The 23,343-nt window shown below is 39.3% G+C and overlaps 2 protein-coding genes across 2 annotated transcripts in view; both read right to left on the bottom strand.

Annotated features, from left to right (window-relative positions):
• gtpbp3 (GTP binding protein 3, mitochondrial) overlaps positions 1-22,023 on the bottom strand; it is a 62,953-nt gene extending 40,930 nt beyond the window's left edge. The window contains exons 1-4 of the mRNA XM_051935429.1: positions 22,019-22,023; positions 19,155-19,405; positions 18,669-18,755; positions 2,360-2,562 (exon numbers count right to left, since the gene is read on the bottom strand). Coding sequence (XP_051791389.1) covers positions 2,360-2,562; positions 18,669-18,755; positions 19,155-19,405; positions 22,019-22,023 — 546 coding nt within the window. The remainder of the gene's footprint in view (positions 1-2,359; positions 2,563-18,668; positions 18,756-19,154; positions 19,406-22,018) is intronic.
• LOC114662864 (tRNA modification GTPase GTPBP3, mitochondrial) overlaps positions 1-23,343 on the bottom strand; it is a 110,360-nt gene that overhangs the window by 48,627 nt on the left and 38,390 nt on the right. Inside the window, exons 2-4 of the mRNA XM_028816570.2 lie at positions 19,155-19,405; positions 18,669-18,755; positions 2,360-2,562 (exon numbers count right to left, since the gene is read on the bottom strand). Coding sequence (XP_028672403.1) covers positions 2,360-2,562; positions 18,669-18,755; positions 19,155-19,405 — 541 coding nt within the window. The remainder of the gene's footprint in view (positions 1-2,359; positions 2,563-18,668; positions 18,756-19,154; positions 19,406-23,343) is intronic.

A 23,343-nucleotide genomic window follows, 5' to 3' on the forward strand; every position in this document is an offset into this window, starting at 1 on the left:
CCCCTAAAAGGAGCAGCCGAAAGAAGAAGATGATATTCAAAAGTAAAATAATCTACGTGGATTTAAGGTAGTCAGGTAGTTTATGGCAGTTTAATGAGAAATGTCAAAGTTAGCAGGATTCTAACACCAGACACTGGTGACTGAATGAAAGTTGAAAAGAAACACTAACCATTCAGAAAGACAACACCAAAACCTAAACATTAGGGAAAAAAAACTGCTAAAGAAACTTTTTTTTTTCAAAGTACAGATTATTACTGATTCCCCATCTTAATTTTAAAATTCAGTAGCAGCTGGGATCAGCATTCATATGCTGCCTAGTGACACATACAGTAATAGCAACTAATTCTGAAGGGGTAGCGCCTGATACCATCACAAACACACAACTAAAGACAGTAGAAAAAATGAGCAAAAGATAATATTTTTTAAAAATTATTTCATTTGAAAACCTGATATTTTAATTTGTTTTGTTTTCAGTCTTTATGCCACATTGAAAAAAACCTTCAATAACTGTCTGTAAAGATTGGATATTCTGTTTAACCTAATCCCGAGCCAGTTACATGCCTTTAATCCTACACCAGCATTAACGCTGATGTAGTCTGATACGTACAATCAGGTTTTACGGTCCTGTCCTGAAACATGTGCACCTGAAAAAGCAGCGTGAAATCCATGATGATGAGGAAAATCTTAACAACCAATTAAAAGAAACAAAAAAACAAATTATACCAACACAACATACATAAATGCTTTGCACACTGTAATAAAATGTATCAAGCTTAGATTTGTAATTTCTACATTGTCTCAAAATCACTCAGAAACTCAGAAATAACAGCTTGCTTAATTAGGCTAGGAATCTATTTAAAAATGAAGTAGATGGTAACAAAAACCTGCAGCCAAATGGTATCCCTAGGACCGAGTCTGAGAACAACTAAATAGGCTACGTCCACACTACTACATTTTAATTTAAAAAACAACATTTTTAAACAAAACAATCTCTGTTCACAATAGCATTTTCACATCATTTATGAAAGAATCTCCAATCCAGCTAAAACAACCAGAAACACATACAGTATGACATACATGTGTGCCTACACTGAGCATGCATGTATTGGTGGAATAAACCTTAAAGGGGTGGTAACACTGACAGCTAGAGGATATATCATAAAACTGTCACAACCAGTAAATTAGTTGGCTTTTGCGCATGAACAGTATGCAGCATTTGATCTATATAAAACACAATTTAGACATAAATAGGCAAACAACACAACAAGCACCATGGAAGGCAATTCTTCTGTGTACACTATGTGGGAATATGATTTTCCACCATGAAGGGTGACCAATCAGAGAATGAGACATTGTTATGAGCAGGATCCAATCAAGGGAGGGCTACGTAATAAGCACAAACAAATGAGAGCACAAAAAAATCTGCGTTTTTAAAAGTCTACAGTTTTGCCCATCCACATCACAATGGCGAACCAACATTTTCAGAATTATGTAGCTTTGGAGAGTGTTTGTAAAAGTGTCAGTTTTTGGGGGGTTAAAAACACTGTGGTAGGTAGTATGGACAAAAGGCCAAAATTGAGACTAATGTCTGTGTTTATAAACAAAAACGTAGTGGTGGCTCTGAGGCTAGGGATCTACACTGGCAATCGTAAGGTTGCCGGTTTGAATCCCGTAACATGCCAAAAGGGACTCTGCTCTGTTGGGCCCTTGAGAAGGCCCTTAAACTACAATTGCTAAGCACTTTGCGTAGTGAGAAAAGCGCTATATAAATGCAAAGAATTAAAGAATTATTATTATGGAGGTAGACTTGGATCATGCAGTCTCATTACTTTATCCGATAGTCTAATCCAGTATCCTTTATTCTTTCAACCACCCCAGTATTAAATGGGTATTGGTATGCTGTGTACCCTGCAGCTTCATTCTACTGAAAAGTCGAATTTTATTGGATATAACTGTTCTGTACAATTACGCTAAGGAAATGCAAATCTACCAGGTCTTACCATGGATTAATCACAATCATAATTAGTGTTCTTGTGTTAAATCTCTCTGCCTTGCAGCTTTTCTCTTAATAATTCTGAATTTGATCATACAATGAAATGAGATGCTACAGTATTATAAACTCGTAGTCCATTTATAAATAGTACAGTAGGATTCAAGATGAATTTTTGATGGTCCATCTACTGCTAGCTTTGAAATATTAAAAAAAATCCAAGTACTATTCATGAAACTATAGCAAAATTATAATTGAAAAATAGAATTGACACAATAAATCAGGCCAAATATTTCAAGTTGACAATGTTGTTTAACAAATGCAGAACTTTTTAGTGCATTAACCCAATGGTCTCCTAGAAAGGTTTACCCGAGTAAGTGTATGACTCCAAGTCTGGTAAATTTGTCCCAGGTCTCCTGCCATTTGTCTGAGAGCTTGCCTTCTCTGGGCCTCTGTCTCTGCATGAATCAGATCCCCAAGTCCTTCTACCTCAGTCAGATCCAACTTTCCAGCTTGAAATGCCCGTTGAGTAAACTCTCCGGCTTCTGCAGGACGAAGGCCAGGCAAGCTTCCTTTAACCAAAAAATAACAGGTGTATTAGGGACACAGCAGGTTTTTTCAAATTAAGTAATTTATTTGTGCTTGATTACACATAACTAAAAGTTACAAAGAATATTTGGTGTGTGTGTCTGAGAGTGTTGTTTCTGGGAGTTGTGTGAGGGCATTCAGTATCACTGCTTCTATTCTGTAAACAATAAAAAGGGTTGTAGTACAGTGATCCCTCGCTATATTGCGCTTCGTCTTTCGCGGCTTCACTCCATCGCGGATTTTAAATGTAAGCATATATGAATATATATCGTGGATTTTTCACTGCTTCGCGGATGTCTGCGGTCTACAGTACGTGTGCTTCCTCAGTTGATTTGCCCATTTGAATTCAAACAAGGGACACATTTGAATTGAAACAAGGGACGCTATTGGCGGATGGCTGAGAAGCTACCCAATCAGAGCACGCGGTTAAGTTCCTGTGTGCTGCTGATTGGCTCAGCGACGGAGTGCTGCATTAACCAGGAAGTCTAATCTCACTCATTCAGCATTAACGTGCACAAGCGCCAACAGAAGATGCAAATGAATGCAGAAAAGGTAAAAGTTTTGGATATGTTGAAGGAAGGAAACAGCTACACCGCTGCAGGACACCATTACAGCATAAATGAGTCCACGATTCTTTTTATTTAAAAAGGAGGAAAAGCATATAAGATCTACGGCCACAGTGTCTTTTAACCAGGGCGCAAAATGAGTTGCAAGTGGACGTTGTAAGGCAGTAGTCTGGATGGAATCTGCTTTAGGGATTTGGATTGAAGAGTGATGGAAGAAGAACAACGGCGGTGCTAAACAGTCGCCTGAAGAGGCTCCTTTAGAAGAGCTGTAACACTATCCTTTGTTGTGCAGTAAAATTAAACTCATCGTTATCGGACAAGTCGTCGTGTCATTGTTGGTAAGTAACCATAATTAATTATTTACGTACAGTACTTATTACATGTACATAGTTTAGTGTCACTGTACACACATTTTACTGTATACAATTTTTCTTGCATTGTACGTATTTATTGATGGTGGCCTGTCTGTCGTAATGACTGTAACATATGTGATATTGGAGACGCTCAATATCTTTAAAATAATATTTAGGTTTTACTGTATGTAAACTGTGTTTATATACAGAATTTCAACGAATCTTACCTAATATCTAAGAGAATACAAAGGGTTTATGCTCTATAATTGTGCGAGAAATGTTTATAATAGTGTGGGAGAGTTTATAAGGGCTTAAAATATATAAAAATAACCATATAAACATATGGTTTCTACTTCGCGGATTTTCTTATTTCGCGGGTGGCTCTGGAACGCAACCCCCGCGATGGAGGAGGGATTACTGTAGTGCTATTTAAAATAGCCTACAACTCCCATCAGTCCCGGCAGTACTATGCTATCGGTCAGATTTAGAGGCTGCAGGGGTGGCCGGGAAGAAAAGTAATCAAGCTGGCTCCTTAAAAGGGAGCCAAGAAGATGGTGAGAAAATCATGATCACCCATATGTTTTTGGATTACAGATTGTTCTGAATGTATATGTTGTACAGTGCTTGCTTGTCGGTGTTGATTCATCTTGGTCTGGAGACCATTTCCAATCACATCAAATCATCACATTGCAATGGGAACCTGGTAGGACAAAACTTTACATTTCTGGCAGAGGGCTGTTCACAGGGTTTTTAATACCACTCTACATTATCATCTGCTTCTGCGTTACTGGACTGTTTTGGATTTTGTTGTTTGTGTTTATTGTTTGCTGTGTAGTAAATGTAGCTGCCGGAATATAAGGTGTGGTTAAGCACGGGTAAAAAGCGTACTGAAAAAAATCTCAAAGTCCAAAAGTTCGTTTTAAAAATATTTAGTGAAAGTTAAAAGCAAATAATCCACACAAGAATAAAAGAAAAAATAGTTACACACGTAGAATAAAAAGGCAAAAAAAGGAAAAATGTATCTTCTCTATCTTACCTTTCTTGAGAAACTTTAGTTATTCCTGTACTTAAAGGTTCTTTACTTCTTCTTCTCTACTTAAAGATTCTTAAATTCTTATATACTTAAAGATTCTTAGCTTCTTCTTCTGTACACTTTAAACGTACAGCACAGCACATGAATAAGTGCTGTTTTCTTACATATTTTCTTCACACACTCAAAAGGCCTGTAGGCCGGTTGGCACATAGGTTTAAAACCTTATGCCTTCCACACCTTACTCATGGCAAGGCTGTCACTAACTAACTGAAGAATGTTTACTCCAAGCTGTTAGAAATGGCAAGAATATACCAATACAATTCTATTTACGGGGGTTATAGGAACTTCCCATAGATTATGCATTGTCATCTAGTAAGATATTTATGAATCTTATAGAACTAGGAAAATGGCTCTTACAGTAAATGTAAATAACTATTGCTGTTGGGGGACTGTGAAGGGCATTTTTATACACTTTTTGTGTAATATTGTATTATCTTTTCCTTATTTGATTTAATATGTCCTTTGTTATCTTTATTATTCATTGATTCATTGAGCCACTAATCAGTGTCTCTGTGTGTCAGTGTGTAAGTGCCAGGTCAAGGGTGTGTGTGTTCTTGGGGTACCCACAATAAAATAAACAAATCACCGTCTTTCGGATGGTGTGAATCTTAGCGCCCCCGCGACCGCTACAAGGTAGTAACATAAAGTGCAAATAATAGGAACCAAGTGGCTATGGTCTATAAAGCTAGAAAAGGTGGAGCATAGTATTACACTCATTACTCACTTTTCTGCATAGAATTTGGGAATATAAGCCAAAAGAAAACCACTTTACCAAAACTGAACAAAAGACATGAAGTCTAGAGTTTTTCTTTCATTCACACCTAAGTAGACAGCAATGTGCATTTAATGTCTAATTTAACAATAATATCTAATATTAAAAATGACCTTTACAAAATACACCAAATGAAAGCTCCATGATATTCCTGTGTAGTCATTTCACTGCCTTGGTGACTGATGTACTAAGATAAGTCTCTACAATTCATCTGTTCAATAACTGTTTTTATCTAGCAGAAATAAAGTATACATTTTAAGCACTCAACAAATACATTTCAGGTGGGAAGCTCCTCTGCACATAAAAATAAATACAAATCAATTAAACTGTTGCTGCTCACATTTTATGAGAGAAAACTAATCAGACAGAGCCTATGATTTGGGATAGGGCAAAAATTAAACTTCTTTGCACAGTGTCCATAATTAGAAAATTAATTTGTGCTAATTGGACAGAGGGTACACTTTAAACCAATTTTTTGAAGAAGCTGTAAAATACCAACTATGACACGCTTGCTTTTTGAAGAAAAAAAAAAAAGACACCCTGTATCATGTTTTGCCAGTAGACCAAATGCCAAATAAGCAGAAACTCCAGATTCTTGCTTCATTCTGTCTGTATTTTAAGCTATTTAATAGAAGTGTAGCTGGAAAAAAAATGTGTGTTACATGCCAATATGTCAGAGAAGAATTTCATGAATGTAGCCCCATGCCCAAAGGCACATATCTCAGAACTGTAAAAATACCTGTTTTCTGACCTACCTAGAAAGGACACAAATACCAACAGTCTTTTAGCCTGAAATTTTACAACAGACAGAAGTAGCCTTTTGACATCAATCAGTGCACAGAAACACATTTGACAATCAGTAAATTCCCCAGATTATAAAAGAAAAAAAGCATTGCTACAGTTGCTCATCCTCTGACTAACTAGCTAGTAAAAATGCATTTTTTCCTTTATGTGTCCTATAGAAAATGAACATGTGAAGTGATTTCTGTTAAGAATGGACAGGTGTAATACTGCATTTGATTATTCTAACATGCATAGCATGGTCAAACTCCAGTTTTTGCAAATTTCTACTTAAGTAATAATAATAATAATGCATCTTATTTATAGGGCACTTTACATTATTAGTAAATCTCAAAGTGCAACATAAAAAGTTTTAACAAAGGCAAAACAAGTTATAAACAGAGATAAAACAACAATAATTATAGCATTCTTGTTAATAAGCTTTCCTAAACAGAAAAGTCTTTAGCTGTTTTTTAAAACAGCCCACAATCTGCTGTGTTCTCAGGCTCTCTGGTAGGACATTCCAGAGCCGTGGAGCAGCCACTGCAAAGGCTCGGTCACCCGTTGTATGAAGTTTGGTCACAGGGGGGCGAAGACGGTAGGTATTTGCAAAACAGAGGTTTCTTGTAGTGGACTGTAATATAAGGAGTTCCTTAAGATATTGTGGAGCATTTCCATGGATACACTGGTGAGTAAACAAACAGAGTTTGTATTCAATATGGAGATGGATAGGGAGCCAATGAAGTGACCGAAGGATTGGTGAAATGTGTTCATATTTCCACACCCTCATCAGGATCCTTGAAGCACTATTTTGAATTTGTTGGAGCTTTTGAAGGCACTTGTTGGGTATCCCGATGAGGAGTGCATTACAATAGTCCAGCCTGGAGGAGACAAAGGCATGAACCAGCTTTTCAGCATCACAGAAGGAGAGGCAGAGACGGAGTTTGGCAATATTTCGGAGATGAAGGAATGCAATTTTACAAAGGTGATGGACATGTGTATCAAATGACAGATGGGAATCTAACTTGACACCCAAATTTGTAACTGAAGGGGAGAGGGCAATGGTATGGTCAGAAAAGGAAATACAATTTACAGAGGAACGAAGTTGATGGGGGGGTGCCAATTAAAAGAACTTCAGTTTTAGTGCTGTTCAGCTTGAGGAAGTCCTTGGACATCTAAGCCTCAATATCATCCAAGCAAGAAGAAAGAGTTAATGGAGGTGTAAGGGAGGTCAAATCCAGTCTCACATAGAGCTGTGTATCATTGTCATAACAGTGGAATAAAACGCCATGCCTGCCGATGACGTGACCCAGAGGTAGCATATAGATGTTGAAAAGGGTCGGTCCAAGGACTGATCCTTGTGGGACCCCACAGGTAACAGTATGCGTACGAGATTTAGCGTCCCCCAGGTCCACATACTCAGCCCTATCTGTGAGATAGGACTCAAACCACTCCAGAGCAGCACCAGAAAGTCCAATCATATAGTTGAGACGATGGAGGAGAATATTACGGTCTACTGTATCAAATGCAGCTATGAGATCCTGAAGGATAAGGAGTGATAGAGAGCCCTGCTCAGTGGCCATCAGGAGGTCATTGGTGACTCTGACCAGGGCTGTCTTTGTACTGTGAGAAGATCGGAAACCAGATTGAAATTTTTCAAACAGATTGAATTTTTTGAGGTGATCCTGAAGCTGGACCAAAACAAGCTTTTCCAAAACCTTAGACAAAAATGGAAGGTTGAAAATCGGACGATAGTTTGCTATCACTTCAGGATCCAAAGAGGATTTTTTTAACTGAGGTCTAATTTTAGCGGTTTTCAAGGCCAGTGGGAGAGAGTGATTAATAATATCAGCAATAAGAGGGCTTAAATCCAATACATTAGCTTTTACCAGAGGGGTAGGAAAAGGGTCCAATGAACACGTTGAACGCCTCATCCTCTGGATGATGCTCTCAACTTCTTTAACTGTTGCACAGAGGAACTGAGAGAGGCAGCCCATTGGCTTTGATATGGAAACATCCAGCAATGGAGGGCTGGAAACAAACAATGAGGAGCGGATGGTGTCTACCTTAGAGGTGAAATATTCAATAAAATTATCACACTGATCCTCTGTGAAATTATTACAGGCGTAGATATGAGGATTGAGCAAATTATTTATCACGGAAAAAAATTGTTTGGAGTTTCCAGGGCTGTTATTAATTAAATTTGAATGGTATTGAGATCTGGCGGTGGTCAGTGCTCTACAGTAGTTTTTAATAGGTTAATTTGTGGACTATTAGTGTGTGTCATATGCATCTTTAACTTCAACTGTATCAAGAATTAGAGTTTACTCATGGCTGCTGCTAACTGGCATCCTGTATAGACACTTTTTTTGCCCTGTACCTAATCCTGTTGGAACCATGGGTGTAGTGTAAGGAGTAGCCAGAAAGGCCTGGCCTCCACCCAAAAGACGCACTAGGTTACTAAAGTAAGTCCGTAATAAATGCCATTTTTTCCATACATTTTTCTAAGATTACAGCTAATGTAAATATGATAATAATTAACGAATACACAGCGCAATGGTGCAGTGTCAGCACTACTGTTTCACAGTACAAGGAGTCCGCGGTTTCACATCCCCTGGTACTCCCTGTAGGGAGTTTGCACGTGGGCCCACGTGGTTTTACTGTAGTTTCTTCTGAAATGCATGCAGGATAAGTAAATTGGTGATGCTAAATTAGCACTAGTGTGTATGTGTTTACCTTGTGCTGGCCTGGCACCTGCTGCCTGCTGGGATAAGCTCCAGCTGCTTTGTAACCCTGCCATGGTAAGTGAGTGTAGAAAATGGATGGAACATCTGACACTGTAATCCGTCCTGCCCTAAACAGCCCTCTCTTTTATGTCACCTATTCTTAACACAGACAGGGAAACATTCTATACAATTTCAATTACAAATTAGTTTACAGTTTTAGACTTATTTTGAGATCAATTATTTTTGCTTGTACATTCTGCATACAGCATCTCCCTCTTTCACACATTTGATAGATGCTCCTGTCACCAAAAGAGATACTCAGTAGTCATCACGAGTGATTAAAAAGCAGTGCGTGCGTGTGTACTTGGTGTACAGTGGTTTGGCAGTCTGAGCAAAATGGTGCCAACTCCAGTTTTATTGTTGCCAGACTGTAGGGGTTTTAAGACAAAGGGGGAATGTATAACCTCCAAGACGATAGCAACTAGGCCCAGGACTCAAAGCCTGTCCTCTGGAGCTTTTATGCAGCAGTGCTAACACCTACACCACTGTGACACACCAAAAATGAAATTGTATGTTAAATGTAACCAGTACAGTGGATATTTGTTCACTTGGTTATTAAGGCCCAAATCCAGTGTTGTTGCATAAATAAACAAAGGCATGACACATTTAATTTGATGAAACATCAGCATCTGATGTGAACACCATTGGAAATTAAATCAAAGGAACAGCTACTTTTCATATTCTAACAACCAACTGATTGCACTTGCACTAAATAGGTTAATATTAATATTTACTGTGATTAATTTGTTAATAAATATAACCATTATAAAAACCTATAATACTGCAATTTTTCCATTACAGGTGCAGATAGCTGCCAATTAATTGCTTATGCAATTGCCCCCTCTACTGGATGTAGAGAAAAGCCAAGCAAAATGACACCTTTTATTGGCTAACTCGAAAGATTACAATATGCAAGCTTTCGAGGCAACTCAGGCCCCTTCTTCAGGCAAGATGTAAAGATTACATCTTGCCTGAAGAAGGGGCCTGAGTTGCCTCGAAAGCTTGCATATTGTAATCTTTCGAGTTAGCCAATAAAAGGTGTCATTTTGCTTGGCTTTTCTCTACATTCATAATGGCTAACACGGTACCGCACCCTAGTACTACCCCTCTACTGGACAAATACAATCCTGCCAATACCACAGCTCTGAAACTGAAGAGAAAACACACTTTCTGTTTACAAAGCATTTAACCAAGAAGTACTGGAAGATGATTTATTAAAAAAAATGATCTTGCAATATTTGGATGTTTTGGTAATTATCTCAGGTGGAGTGGTGGATTTGAGGCTAAGGATCTGAACTGGTATCTGAAGAAACTGCCAGTTCAAATCCAGTTACTGCCAGAAGGGACCCTACTTCATTGGACCTTTGAGCACGGCTCCTAAACTGAAAATTGCTCCAGCGGCACTGTACAATTGCTGTGATCTGATTCCGCCAGAGGTAATGCAAAAAGGCAATTTCTTCTTAGGAGTTAATTCAAATCATTCATAATTTTGAGAAAAATAGTAACAATTTATTATTATATTTTTGGTAAGAAAAACACCTAGAACTAGCGAAAGTGAAACAGTTCTCAGTAAAAAATGCTTTTGCATTTTTAGTTTTCAAACTAACAGAAAAGATTTGTAACCTGTGATGTATGATTTCTTGCATTGTTGAACATTTATTTCAAAATAACTGAACCACAATGTTTGCTAGTTGAAGAAGAACAATGGCTCTCGGATTTAGATTTTGAAAAAGTTGACAAAAGTGGCTTTCAGCTTTTTTTCTATGTAAACCTACACCAAGTTATTCATACATAATAGTCTATGGCAAAACCTGTTGCAAATGACAGTATAGACTTGTGAGTGTTAAAAGGTCAAATTTACAATTGAGCCAATACTTATTCAATATCTTTGTAAAAAGCTTTCAAAAAGTGCTTAAAGTACTGCTCCATGAAAGACTACTCACCAAAATTCAAGCGGACACAATTTGGGATGAAATGCTAAATTGAATCCAGAAGTGGTTTAAACAAAAGAAAATCCTATAATCGTAATAGGATCCGTGATCAGTTGTTCACTTACCAGTGACCAGAGCAGTCTGGTTTTATGCCTAAGAAGTCTACCATTGACCACATCCTGGTATTGAGGATTCTCATCGAGCGGAAATGCGAATATCTGCAGAATTTCTTTGTAGCCTCAGTTGATTTTCGTAAAGTGATCGACTTGACAGTTGATTGAACTGCCCTGTGGGACATCCTGAGACTTTGCAGGATCCCCCGAAGTTGCTGTGGGATACTTGTTGGTGAAGAAAGATTCACGGATCTTGACTTTGCCGATGATACTGTAATCTTTGCGGAGTCGATGGAGGTTCTGATCGGGGCTCTCGAGAGACTGAGTGAGGAGCCTGAGTGTCTGGGCTTGTGAATGTCCTGGATAAAAACCAAGATTCAGGACTTTAATGACCTCTTGGGCACAGCCATCAGCAGTGTGTCTGTCTGCGGAGAGAGTGTCGAACTTGTTGAGAGGTTTACTTACCTCAGCAGTGACATTCATCTCTTTGATGACTCTTCTTATGAAGTTAGCAGAGGGATTGGAAGAGCATGGGGGGGTCAAGAGGTCACTGGAAAGGGGTGTGTGGCACTCCCATTATCTCTGAAAAAGGATGAAGGTCCAAGTCTTTAGAGTCCTGGTACTTCCTATTTTGCTATGTGGTTGCTAGACATGAACACTATCCAGTGAACTGCGGCGAAGACTGGACTCCTTTGGTATTGTGTCTCCTTCCGGAAAATCCTTGGGTACTGCTGGTTCGACTTTGTGTTGAATGAGTGGTTGGTCATGGAGTCCTGAATGAGGCACATTAACAGCATTGTGAGGGACCGTCAGTTACGGCACTACGTCCATGTGGCATGACACCCCGAGAGTGGTCCAGCTCATAGGATCCTCATTGTTGAGGATATGAGCGGCTGGACCAGGCCAAGGGGACACCCATATACCACCTGGTTTTGGTAGAGAGCCGGTCATTTCCAGAGGGTTGCCAAACGGGATCCCAAGGTGTTTTGTAAAGTGATGGGTGCAATAACGTGCTGTACCAGACCTTGTAACTGACCTGACCTTTTATAATCTTTTTCAGAATCAAAATGTGTCATAAATTGAGTATCAGTGCTGAGGTGCAAATTTTTTCCAAATATTAGGAGAAAAATGCAACCAATTGCAGATGACATTAAATCAGAATAACCAGTGACACCTTAAAGTCACTTACAATGATAAAATGCAAATAGAGTAGCATGTAGATAAACAAAGTAAAACACAGAGGGACTAAATATATTAGATGGCAATTATACATTTGGATGATGTAAAGACTGAGCTAGAAAAGACCTATTAAAACAATCAGTGTTCAGTATAAGGCAGTGTAAAGAACTGATTAAAACCCCAATGACACATTGGCTAATTTAGCATTCTGTATGGGATACATTGCTTCAGATGAATAATGGCTTTATGATATAGACCATCCATGTTTAAATAATATTCATTATCTAATTTCACACAATAACACACCTAAAAATATGACAAAACATGAAATAAAAACTCCCTGTACTTACAAAGTTTCCACGGATAAAATATTTGGAAGCACGTCAAAGAGTGCTGTATGGGCCTTTATATTTGTTTAATGGCAGTGCCTCCTCAAGAGTGATCCACCTTGAAGGATCCCCATTGTTGAGGACCCGAGCGACTGGACCAGGCCAAGGAGACGCCCATATAACACCTGGCTGCAGCAGATAGCCAGTCAATTCCAGAGGGTGGGACTGGACCCAGTGGATGAGCACCATATGTGCTGGTGATAAGGCGGTTTTCCTTATTTTAGTGATTTTTTTAATGCTACTATTGCAGCAAAATCTTCCAAGTGTAGCAGTAATGGCAAAATGGTTTCTGGACCCAAAGGGAAATGTGCTTCATATGGACTGCAAGTTAAAATGAATGTAATTAACTGAAGGAAAAACAGAGAATGGGTGATTGATATTTCTTGTGTGCTGAAACCATGATACATATGATTCACAAGAAAAAGATAACCAAGCAAAACTATGCAGTGGCATTCTCAGGTAAATATAACACAAATACAGAATAATGTGATGGACATGATGAAAAGGCAATTAGCAAAGTGGATTGATGATCTCTATCCACAAAGCACGCCTATTAGATTAACCCTAATCTAGGAAAAAACATCACCTTTGTATAAGGATATTCAGAAAGACCCCATTAAACCATTTCCTAAATATTTTCTATGAGTTTTTGGTCCCTGTTATAAGTAGAATCATTTAAAGTGGTGATTTCTTGGTCCCCATTATACAGTATACATAAAATAATGGATGATTATTTTTATTACAGCTGGATGATAAATTAGACTGGACTGTCAATACTGATGCTCTGTGTAAGAAAGGACAGAGCCGGTTATACTTCCTTAGAAGGCTGGCGTCCTTCAACATCTGCAATAAGATGCTGCAGATGTTCTATCAGACGGTTGTGGCGAGCACCCTCTTCTACGCGGTGGTGTGCTGGGGAGGCAGCATAAAGAAGAAGGACGCCTCATGCCTGGACAAACTGGTGAGGAAGGCAGGCTCTATTGTTGGCATGGAGCTGGACAGCTTGTCATCTCTGGCAGAGCGACGGGCGCTCGGCAGGCTCCTATCAATTTTGGAGAATCCACTGCATCCACTAAACAGTGTCATCTCCAGACAGAAGAGCAGCTTCAGCGACAGACTGCTGTCAATGTCCTGCTCCACTGTCAGACTGAGGAGATCGCTCCTCCCCCACACTATGCGACTCTTCAATTCCACCCGGGGGGGGGTAAACGTTAACATTATACAAAGTTATTGTCTGTTTTTACCTGCATTGTTATCAATCTTTAATTTAATATTGTTTTTTGTATCAGTATGCTGCTGCTGGAGTATGTGAATTTCCCCTTGGGATTAATAAAGTATCTATCTATCTATCTATCTATCTATCTATCTATCTATCTATCTATCTATCTGAACAGCTTCTTTTCGGAAGATGGTGCACAGTTTTGATTTCCATATTTCAAGGTCAAGTACAAGTTCTAATTTGACTATTTCCAGGTCTGTGGGGTATGAACTATGAAGATAATGAATCGGTAGAATTCATTCACCACGGGTATCAAACTCCAGGCCTGGACAGCCACAGTGGCTGCAGGTTTTTATTCTAACCTTTTTCTAATCAGTGACCAGGTTTCAATGCTAAATACAGTAACTTATTTCCCCTTCATTTTAATAGCTCTGTTTTTAAGGATTGAGTCCCCTGAATTGATTCTTTTCTTCATTAAATGACAGGCAAACAGAAATGAGACGTGAAACGAGCCGACAGATGACCCGCTAAATTGGGGCTTCAAACTCCAACCAATTTCACTCCAACCCATTTCTTAACGAGAAGCCAATGCATGCCGTTAATTAAACCCATTGTTTAATTCCACAGCTTGTTGCTGCTTTCATTCTGACACAGCCGACATTTCTAAAACTGTTGATTTTCTGTTTTTTTCTAAGAACATCATCAAAACGTTTTGGTGACCTGAGAGATCAACTTTACTGAGACCTTCACCTTTCTTTATTTTCAGATATTGTGTGATGGGCACAGGTGAGCTGGTCATGTGTTTTGTGTCTCATTATTGCTTAGTTGCTAATTAAGGAAAAAGAAACAGCTAAGGGTCACGAGTGAAGTTAATTAAAACTAAGGCAAAAGAAGTTAATAAGCAGAAAAAACTGGTCACTAATTAAGAACATAGTTAGAATGAAAACCTGCAGCCACTGTAGCCCTCCAGGACCGGAGTTCAACACCCCAGAGCTAAACAAACAGAGATCAAAAAGAGGTATAACTGTAAGAAGGAAACAATAAAACTGAAGAAAGCTGCAATTTTAAATTAAGCTCTTAAATGAAGACAACAGGAGTACCACAAGAAGCTGTTTAATTATAATTTTTACAGAAATGTCATAAACTATTTCTTATTTATATAATAAGGCCAATTTCTATTTGTCCAGCAGTAACACTCCATTAGAAACACTCAGCATTAATAATTGTAACATGCCATTATTTCAATATATTTTTGCAATGGATGCAGCAACAAAATGCATAGTGTTTTTCATTCCAGCAGATGGCACATCGCAACCATTACTGCTGCTGTTGAACATTCTATACTAAATGCTGTATAACTAAGGCAAGAGGCAAACTGACACTATAACTTGATAAAGGAAAATATAAATACAATACATACATGAAATAAACGGTAAGAGTGCTAATCTCATTCGAGTACATTAAAACATACCGGTGATCTGCCCTTATTAATGTAGCAAAATGAGAACTGGCATAAATAACACATTCCATTAACAATTATAAAGAGGGCATGCTGGTCACCCAGAACCTGAGCTTGAGATGCCAAGACCAAACCATCAGCTACTTGACTCTCTGTCCGTGAGCTCCAATGGGATTAATGCTTCTTCTGTAAGAACTTTTATATTCTATCATTTTTTCTTATTTAAAATTTCCTTTATTACGTTGTGGTGTCAGTTTCATATTTCATCTGTTGAAATGAAAAACGCAATGCATTCAATCAGTCCACATAACTAACACCTTGGAAATTGCATGAAGAGGATGATGTCCTTGAGTAAGCATGTCGCTAGAACCGTTGTAGGTACTGAGGATTGCAGCTACAGTCTGTTGAAGTCATGTCAATTAAATGACAGATTTAAGCACTAGGGACTGGGCCAACTAATATCCCGTTCTCATACAGTGCATGTCACAAGTCACTTAGCAGCACAGTTAAAAGTAACACCTTGGTGATTCTCAACTGTAAGCTTGACTCCACTTTGGACAGGTTTGGTGAATAGCTATTCAGTAGGCATGCTTGTCTTATCAAAATGTTTTCTATTTTCTAAACTGCAACTGCATAATTCTGGACTCTGGACACTTTGGTGCAGTGGTGAGCACTGCTGTCCTATGGATTAACAGTCCCAAGTTCAAATACTTTGGCCAGTGATTTTAAAGACACACTTGTCAGGTCAGATGCCAATCGAAATTGGCCCTGTAAAAGTATCAGCAAGCATGACCCCCTCCTACAGTTCTGGTCAAAGCCTGCCTCCCCTCTCTGGTTCCTCTTATTTCTGCTATAATCCACTCTTCTCTCACTACTGGTACTGTTCCTTCATCTTTTAAAACTGCTGCAATAACCCCAATACTGAAAAAACCTGGTGCTGATCCGACTAATTTCAGCAATTTTCGTCCAATTTCTAATCTACCCTTCATTTCCAAAATTCTTGAAAAAATAGTGGCTATTCAACTTCATTCTCATTTATCTCAAAATAATTTGTATGAACAGTTCCAGTCTGGTTTACGTCCCTTCCACAGTACAGAAACGGCACTTATAAAAATTACTAATGACCTCCTTATGGCAGCTGATTCTGGTTTAATTCCTGTTTTCATCCTCCTTGATCTGAGTGTGGCCTTTGACACTACTTGTCACACCACTCTTCTCAATAGATTATCTTCGATTGGCATTACCCACACTCCACTAGATTGGTTCAGATCCCACCTCTCAGGCCACACTCAGTTTGTTCATCTTAAAATTTTCACATCCCAACCCCACCGCTGTTACTTCAGGTGGGCTCTGTCCTGGGGCCCCTCCTTATCATTATTTACCTCCTTCCCCTTGGTAATATCTTTTGTAAATATAACATTAGCTTCCACTGCTATACTGATGACACCCAGCTCTATCTCACTAGCAAACCTACTGCTTCCTTTCCACCCTCCTCACTTATTGATTGCATAGCAGAAATCAAATCCTGGTTTTCTTCAAATTTTCTTAAATTAAATAGTGACAAAACTGAGGTTCTCCTCATTGGTACAAAATCAACATTATTCAAAATTGTTCATTTTTCATTTTCCTCTGTCCTCCCTTCCCCACAGGTTAAGAGGCTGGGTGTCATCCTTGACAGTACTTTATCCTTTCAGTCCCACATCAATAACATCTCCCGGTCTGCATATTTCCACTTGCGTAACATTAATCGTATTCGCCCCTCATCACTGCTATCCTTGTTCATAGTCTTGTCCCTTCTCGTCTGGATTATTGCAATTCCCTTTTCTTTGGTCTTTCTCGCAAATCTCTTTATAAGCTTCAACTGGTCCAGAATTCAGCTGCCCGCATCATTACCAGAACCCCCTCCGTTCACCATATCACTCCCGTTTTGCAGCAGGTTCATTGGCTTCCAGTTAAGTTCCGCATTCAATTCAAAATTCTTCTGTTAACTTTTAAGGCTCTCCACAACCTCGCCCCTCCATATCTGTCTGACCTCCTCCATGTTGACATTCCCTCCCGTACCCTTAGATCCTCTTCCTCTATCTACTTGACTGTCCCCTTCGTCCGTCTTACCACCATTCAGTTGCTCTGCTCCCCAGCTCTGGACCTCACTACCATCTGAGCTTAGAAATATTGAATCATTTTCACTTTTCAAATCTAAACTTAAAACTCATTTGTTTAAGACTGCTTTTTCTCTTTGATTACAATTGCTCTGTCTGATTTTAATTTTTATATTTTAGTTTTGTTTATAATCTGTGTTTTATCTATTCTTCGGTGTCCCTGAGTGTTTAGTGTTGAGTGTTGAGTCCCTACAAATAAATAAAATGTTTTATTATTATTATTATTACATGAATGGACCCTGCGATGGACTGAGATTCTGACTTGATTTGATTTTTGCCTAGTGCTACAGGGATAAGCTCCAGCCCTCTATAACTCTGAACTGTATTATGTGAATTTGAGAATATTATGAGTTATTATTCCAGTATACCATGCCCAAACAGCATTCTGTCCACACATACTAAAAGTGCTTTACTTGTCAATTATCACTGTATAGACATGCATTGGCACATTCTCCTTCCTGTTTTTTTCTGGCTACTGTGGCCCGGACACAGACAGGTGGACACCGATGGTTCAAACACCAACACACGTTTATTATACATATATTTACAAATAAAGTGCCACACAACCCCAAAACTCCCCCAAAGTTCAGGCCTCTCACTCAATTATTATTATTATTATTATTATTATTATTATCAATGCCTCTCTCTCTTCAGGATGCCTCCTTTCCTCTCTTCCCTAGCTCTGTCCTTCTCCGCTCCCAACTCAAGCCAAAGAATGGAGGGAGACGGCCCCTTCTATAATCACCCGGATGTGCTCCAGGTGCATCCTGATTAACCTTCACCAGAACTCCCCAGTGTCACGGAAGCACTCTGGGTGTCCCTGGTCATCTTCCCCCCAGCACTTCCGGGTGTGGTGGAAGTGCTGAGTACCAGGGCTCTCCAGGCATCGGGGTGCCCCATGGCGGTGACCACTGGCCCCTATAGGGTTGAGCTTCCAAGCTCAGTTCCCATGGTCCCGAAAGCCACCAGGGCGGTCCTCTTGTAATCCCAAAGATTACCATGTTAGGTTCATCTTAGATTTGGTGCAATATGAATGAGAGTACTCAGTGATGGAGAGTGAGCGAGCCCAGTGCTTCAGGGAGTGTTTTTAACATTTTGTAACAGATTCAGAAAATGGATGAGTAAATCATATGATTGAAACAATGTATTAAATACTGACATGTAACCTTATTTTCACAAACTAAAAACAAATATCTGCATATTTGAAATGATTTAGCTATACCTGTGAAAAGATCTGAACAGAGAAAACAAATCTAAAACTAACTACAGTAAGTAAATGTTATTTCCTTACCTAAGGCTTGCAGGATGGCACTTATTACCGCTGGGCCACCATGCACATGGAATTCAGCACAGTCCTCTCCTGTGAAGCTCTGTGGACCTATAGACAGACAGACAGGGTGCCAAAATATATTTTAATTCTCCTTACTTCACTATGCCTCTCCCCAGAATAAGATGTAAATGGCTTCACTGTCTTAATCCAGCACAACAACCAACATACTGTATATGACTCAAGGAAAGGCCATTCATAACAAAAGCCCGCAAGCAAAATACACTTGAGCCGTGTTAACACTGCAATCCCAAGCCTTCACCAGTGGCACACTTCCAATGCTGTAATACAAAGGACAACAAAACAGAATAAGCAAAACCAGCCACCCGCACACCACAGTAAATATAAACAGAGAGCAACATATGAAAGAGGAAAAAAACACAGAGAAATCAAAAATGGAAAATTTAAGAGATGTAACAATAAGAAAGTGAACTCGATTTAGCCACTAACCTGGAAACCATAACAGCAGCCCTCGGTCCAGGACCTCCCCAGAGTTGGGGTCCGAAATGCTATGCAGAACAGCAGTTCTAGGAGGTGGAAGTCCCTGCTTCATTCTAGTCAGTTGACTTAGGCAAAATGCAGAAGCTGGGCCGCTGACACGGATGACAGCAACACCGCATTTTCCACGGCCTGATGACAGGGCAAAAATGGTGTGACCCTGACCGACTGGTGGGACACTGCAAAAGTGTCGTGGCTTGTATCTTTAAAGAAAGAAAAGAAAAAAAAAGGCAAGAGATAAATATTACAATTACTTCCATATTTCTATTGTTGGATTTCTTGCAGGTAATGTGACCTGCTTAAGATCATACAATTGGTCATTGAAACTGAACAGGCAATGTTGTGATTTTATTACAGTGCATTTGCAGGTGTGTTCGCAAATAATGCAAAAAAGCACCAACTGCAATAGACGTGGGCTGATTTTTATTTTTAATTTGGAAATTTGACAGAAAAACTCAGTTAAAATAGAGCTCTCTCAACTACAGCATGCAGTACATATTGTTGAAATTTCAAAATCTCTCACTGAAAAGCATTTTCAATTTTGCAAACTCATCTATCTTAATACTAAGAAACATTCTGTGCAACTCCAACTACAAATTGGTTTACAGTTTTAAATTTTATCTTGAGAGCAGTTACTTCAACTTGTATTATTGTTTATACTTTTTCTTTAACTCGTTTCATGGTCGCTCCTGACAGCAAAGCAGTAAAATGCCTGAAGTTGTGTGTGGTGAGTCAAGAAACACTTTGTTGCAAGTCACAGGATGGGGTGACGTCAGATGTAAGACGGGTTGAACAAGAAAAGGTACAACATGAGATTTGTATTTATTTATTCAACTTACTAACGATGATATTCTTTATTCACTAAAGCAGTAATGATATTTATTTATTCATCATCATCCCTTACTGTACAAATATAGTGGTAGGCCTTTTTATATGCTAACAGTCTGAGCTTCTGCCTCCACCCCATCCAACACTCACGCCTGTATCTGTGCGGCATCTTGTGTAAACCTCAGTCATAACAGCTCACTTCTCCCACTCCTTTCAACTACTGTACTGCAAGACTGTAAAACTGGAAAATGAATGCAACTTATTTAGAAAGGTATGAAAGATGGCTCATTGACACTTTTTGCAAGTGACTAAACATGTACTCGATATTTCTGTTACACTAAAAACAACGTCAAGTCTTCATTATCTAGAGATTATGATTCACTGACACTATAATCAGCAAAGCACCACAATGATCCGTTATCTATAATGTTTAGCTTAAGACTTCAGCACAGATTTTGAACTTCCACCATCACCATGTGCACCCTGCCAAACACATTTTCACTAAATGCCTAAATCGCATCACCTGTCTCGTTTTCAACTGAAGGAACAGCGATTTTACTAAGCAAATGTGTAACTAAAAGACAATACAGTTAGTGTTTTGGTGACATTGTGGTATAATTTACTTTTACAATACCTCTCACTGCCACCATTCAACATACTTGTTGGTTTTTGTTCTTATGTTTCCACTAATATGTTTCCAATACAACTCAGAGTCCTGCCACATGCAAAAGTTTTCTGACGACACTGCTATCGTGGGCTGCATCAGGAGTGGGCAGGAGGAGGAGTACAGGAACCTAATCAAGGACTTTGTTAAATGGTGCGACTCAAACCACCTACACCTGAACACCAGCAAAACCAAGGAGCTGGTGGTGGATTTTAGGAGAACCAGGCCCCTCATGGACCCCGTGATCATCAAAGGTGACTGTGTGCAGAGGGTACAGACCTATAAATACCTGGGAGTGCAGCTGGATGATAAATTGGGCTGGACTGCCAATACTGATGGTCTGTGCAAGAGAGGACAGAGCCGACAATACTTCCTTAGAAGGCTGGCATCCTTCAACATCTGCAATAAGATGCTGCAGATGTTCTATCAGACGGTTGTGGCGAGCGCCCTCTTCTACGCAGTGGTGTGCTGGGGAGGCAGCATAAAGAAGAGGGACGCCTCACGCCTGGACAAACTGGTGAGGAAGGCAGGCTCTATTGTAGGCATGGAGCTGGACAGTCTGACATCTGTGGTGAAACGACGGGCGCTGAGCAGGCTCCTGTCAATCATGGATACTCCACTGCATCCACTTAACAGGATCATCTCCAGATAGAGGAGCTTCAGCGACAGACTGCTGTCAATGTCCTGCTTCACTGACAGACTGAGGAGATTGTTCCTCCCCCACACTATGCGACTCTTCAGTTCCACCCTTGGGGGGGAGGTAAACGTTAACATTATACAAAGATATTGTCTTCTGTATAACTACATTGTTATCACTCTTTAATTTAATATTGTCTTTATCAGAATGTTGCTGCTAGAGTATGTGAATTTCCCCTTGGGATTAATAAAGAATCTATTTATCTATCTAATGCATATAGGCAAGATACACCCTGGGAAAGAAATGAAAACAATAAGAATGTCAAAAGTCTAAAGCCATATTTTAGTAACTCTGCTTGCTTGTCCACCTTGGTCTTCAAACGTATGCAGTAAAACATGTTCTCATCCAAATCCTTATTTGGACAATAGAGAGTTCTTTCTATTTTTACCCCAATCCACCAAACTAACAGCTAAACTTGAAATATGCCAAGCTGTAATGACCTCTATTGGGTTCACATTAGGGGTGCAGAGTCAGATGTTCACAGGAGTTTGAGAGTGACATTAGAAACATTTATCCAGCCCAACAGAGCTCGCCAGTCCTATTTACTGAATTCTTCCACAATAATACCAAGTTACATTTTAAAGGTCCCTAAAGTCCTACAGTCTACCATACTATTTGGTAACTTACTCCATGTCTCTATAGTCTCTAACGTTTATCTAGTTTAGTACAATGCTATATACTGTATACCCTGCAATTTTTTCTTAAACTCTGTGAAGTGCCTTGAGCATGGGAAAGGCACTATATAAATAAAATGTATTATTTTATTATTATAGTTCTCTGTGTCAAGAAAAACGTCTTAATGTTTGTGCAAAATTTACCCTTATCAGCAGCTTCAAAATTTACAAACATTCTAAGCAACCAGTCCATTTGTAGTGCTTACTACAATAGTGAGAATAATGTGAATAGCAAGGTGGAAAATTTTAATACTAAGGTGAGAGCTGCTGCTGACATAGTTGCACCTGAAAAGATAGTTAAAAAATCTTCTAGCACTGTTATACCATGGAAGACCCAAAGAGTGTCTGATCTAAAGAGAACATGCTGGAGAGCTGAGTATAAATGAAGAAAAACTAAACTGATTATCCACTATGAAATATTGAAGGTTAAAATAATAGAATACAACAGCATAGTCTGTCTTGAGAGGCGCTGTTATTTCTCTAGAATTATAAATAACAATGCTAGTAATCCCAGAGTCTTATTCTCTACAACTGATCATCTGCTAAATCCAGGTCACTCAAAGGAATGCCTCCAAAATACTTCCAGTGAAACTTGTGAGGCTTTTGCTGTATTTTTGAATCAAAAAAGTGATAATATTAGAAATAATATAGTACATCTCCCCAATACAGTAATCCCTCCTCCATCGCGGGGGTTGCGTTCCAGAGCCACCCGCGAAATAAGAAAATCCGCGAAGTAGAAACCATATGTTTATATGGTTATTTTTATATTGTCATGCTTGGGTCACAGATTTGCGCAGAAACACAGGAGGTTGTAGAGAGACAGGAACGTTATTCAAACACTGCAAACAAACATTTGTCTCTTTTTCAAAAGTTTAAACTGTGCTCCATGACAAGACAGAGATGACAGTTCTGTCTCACAATTAAAAGAATGCAAACATATCTTCCTCTTCAAAGGAGTGCGCGTCAGGAGCACAGACTGTCAGAAAGACAGAGGAAAGCAAACAAATCAATAGGGCTGTTTGGCTTTTAAGTATGCGAAGCACCGCCAGTACAAAGCTGTTGAAGGCGGCAGCTCACACCCCCTCCGTCAGGAGCAGAGAAAGAGAGAGACAGAGAGAGAGAGACAGAGAAAAACAAACAGTGAAAAATCAATACGTGCCCTTCGAGCTTTTAAGTATGCGAAGCACCGTGCAGCATGTTGCTTCAGGAAGCAGCTGCACAGAAGATAGCAACGTGAAGATAATCTTTCAGCATTTTTAGACGAGCGTCCGTATCGTC

Source organism: Erpetoichthys calabaricus, chromosome 12, assembly GCF_900747795.2.
Source record: "Erpetoichthys calabaricus chromosome 12, fErpCal1.3, whole genome shotgun sequence".
Taxonomy (NCBI): domain Eukaryota; kingdom Metazoa; phylum Chordata; class Cladistia; order Polypteriformes; family Polypteridae; genus Erpetoichthys; species Erpetoichthys calabaricus.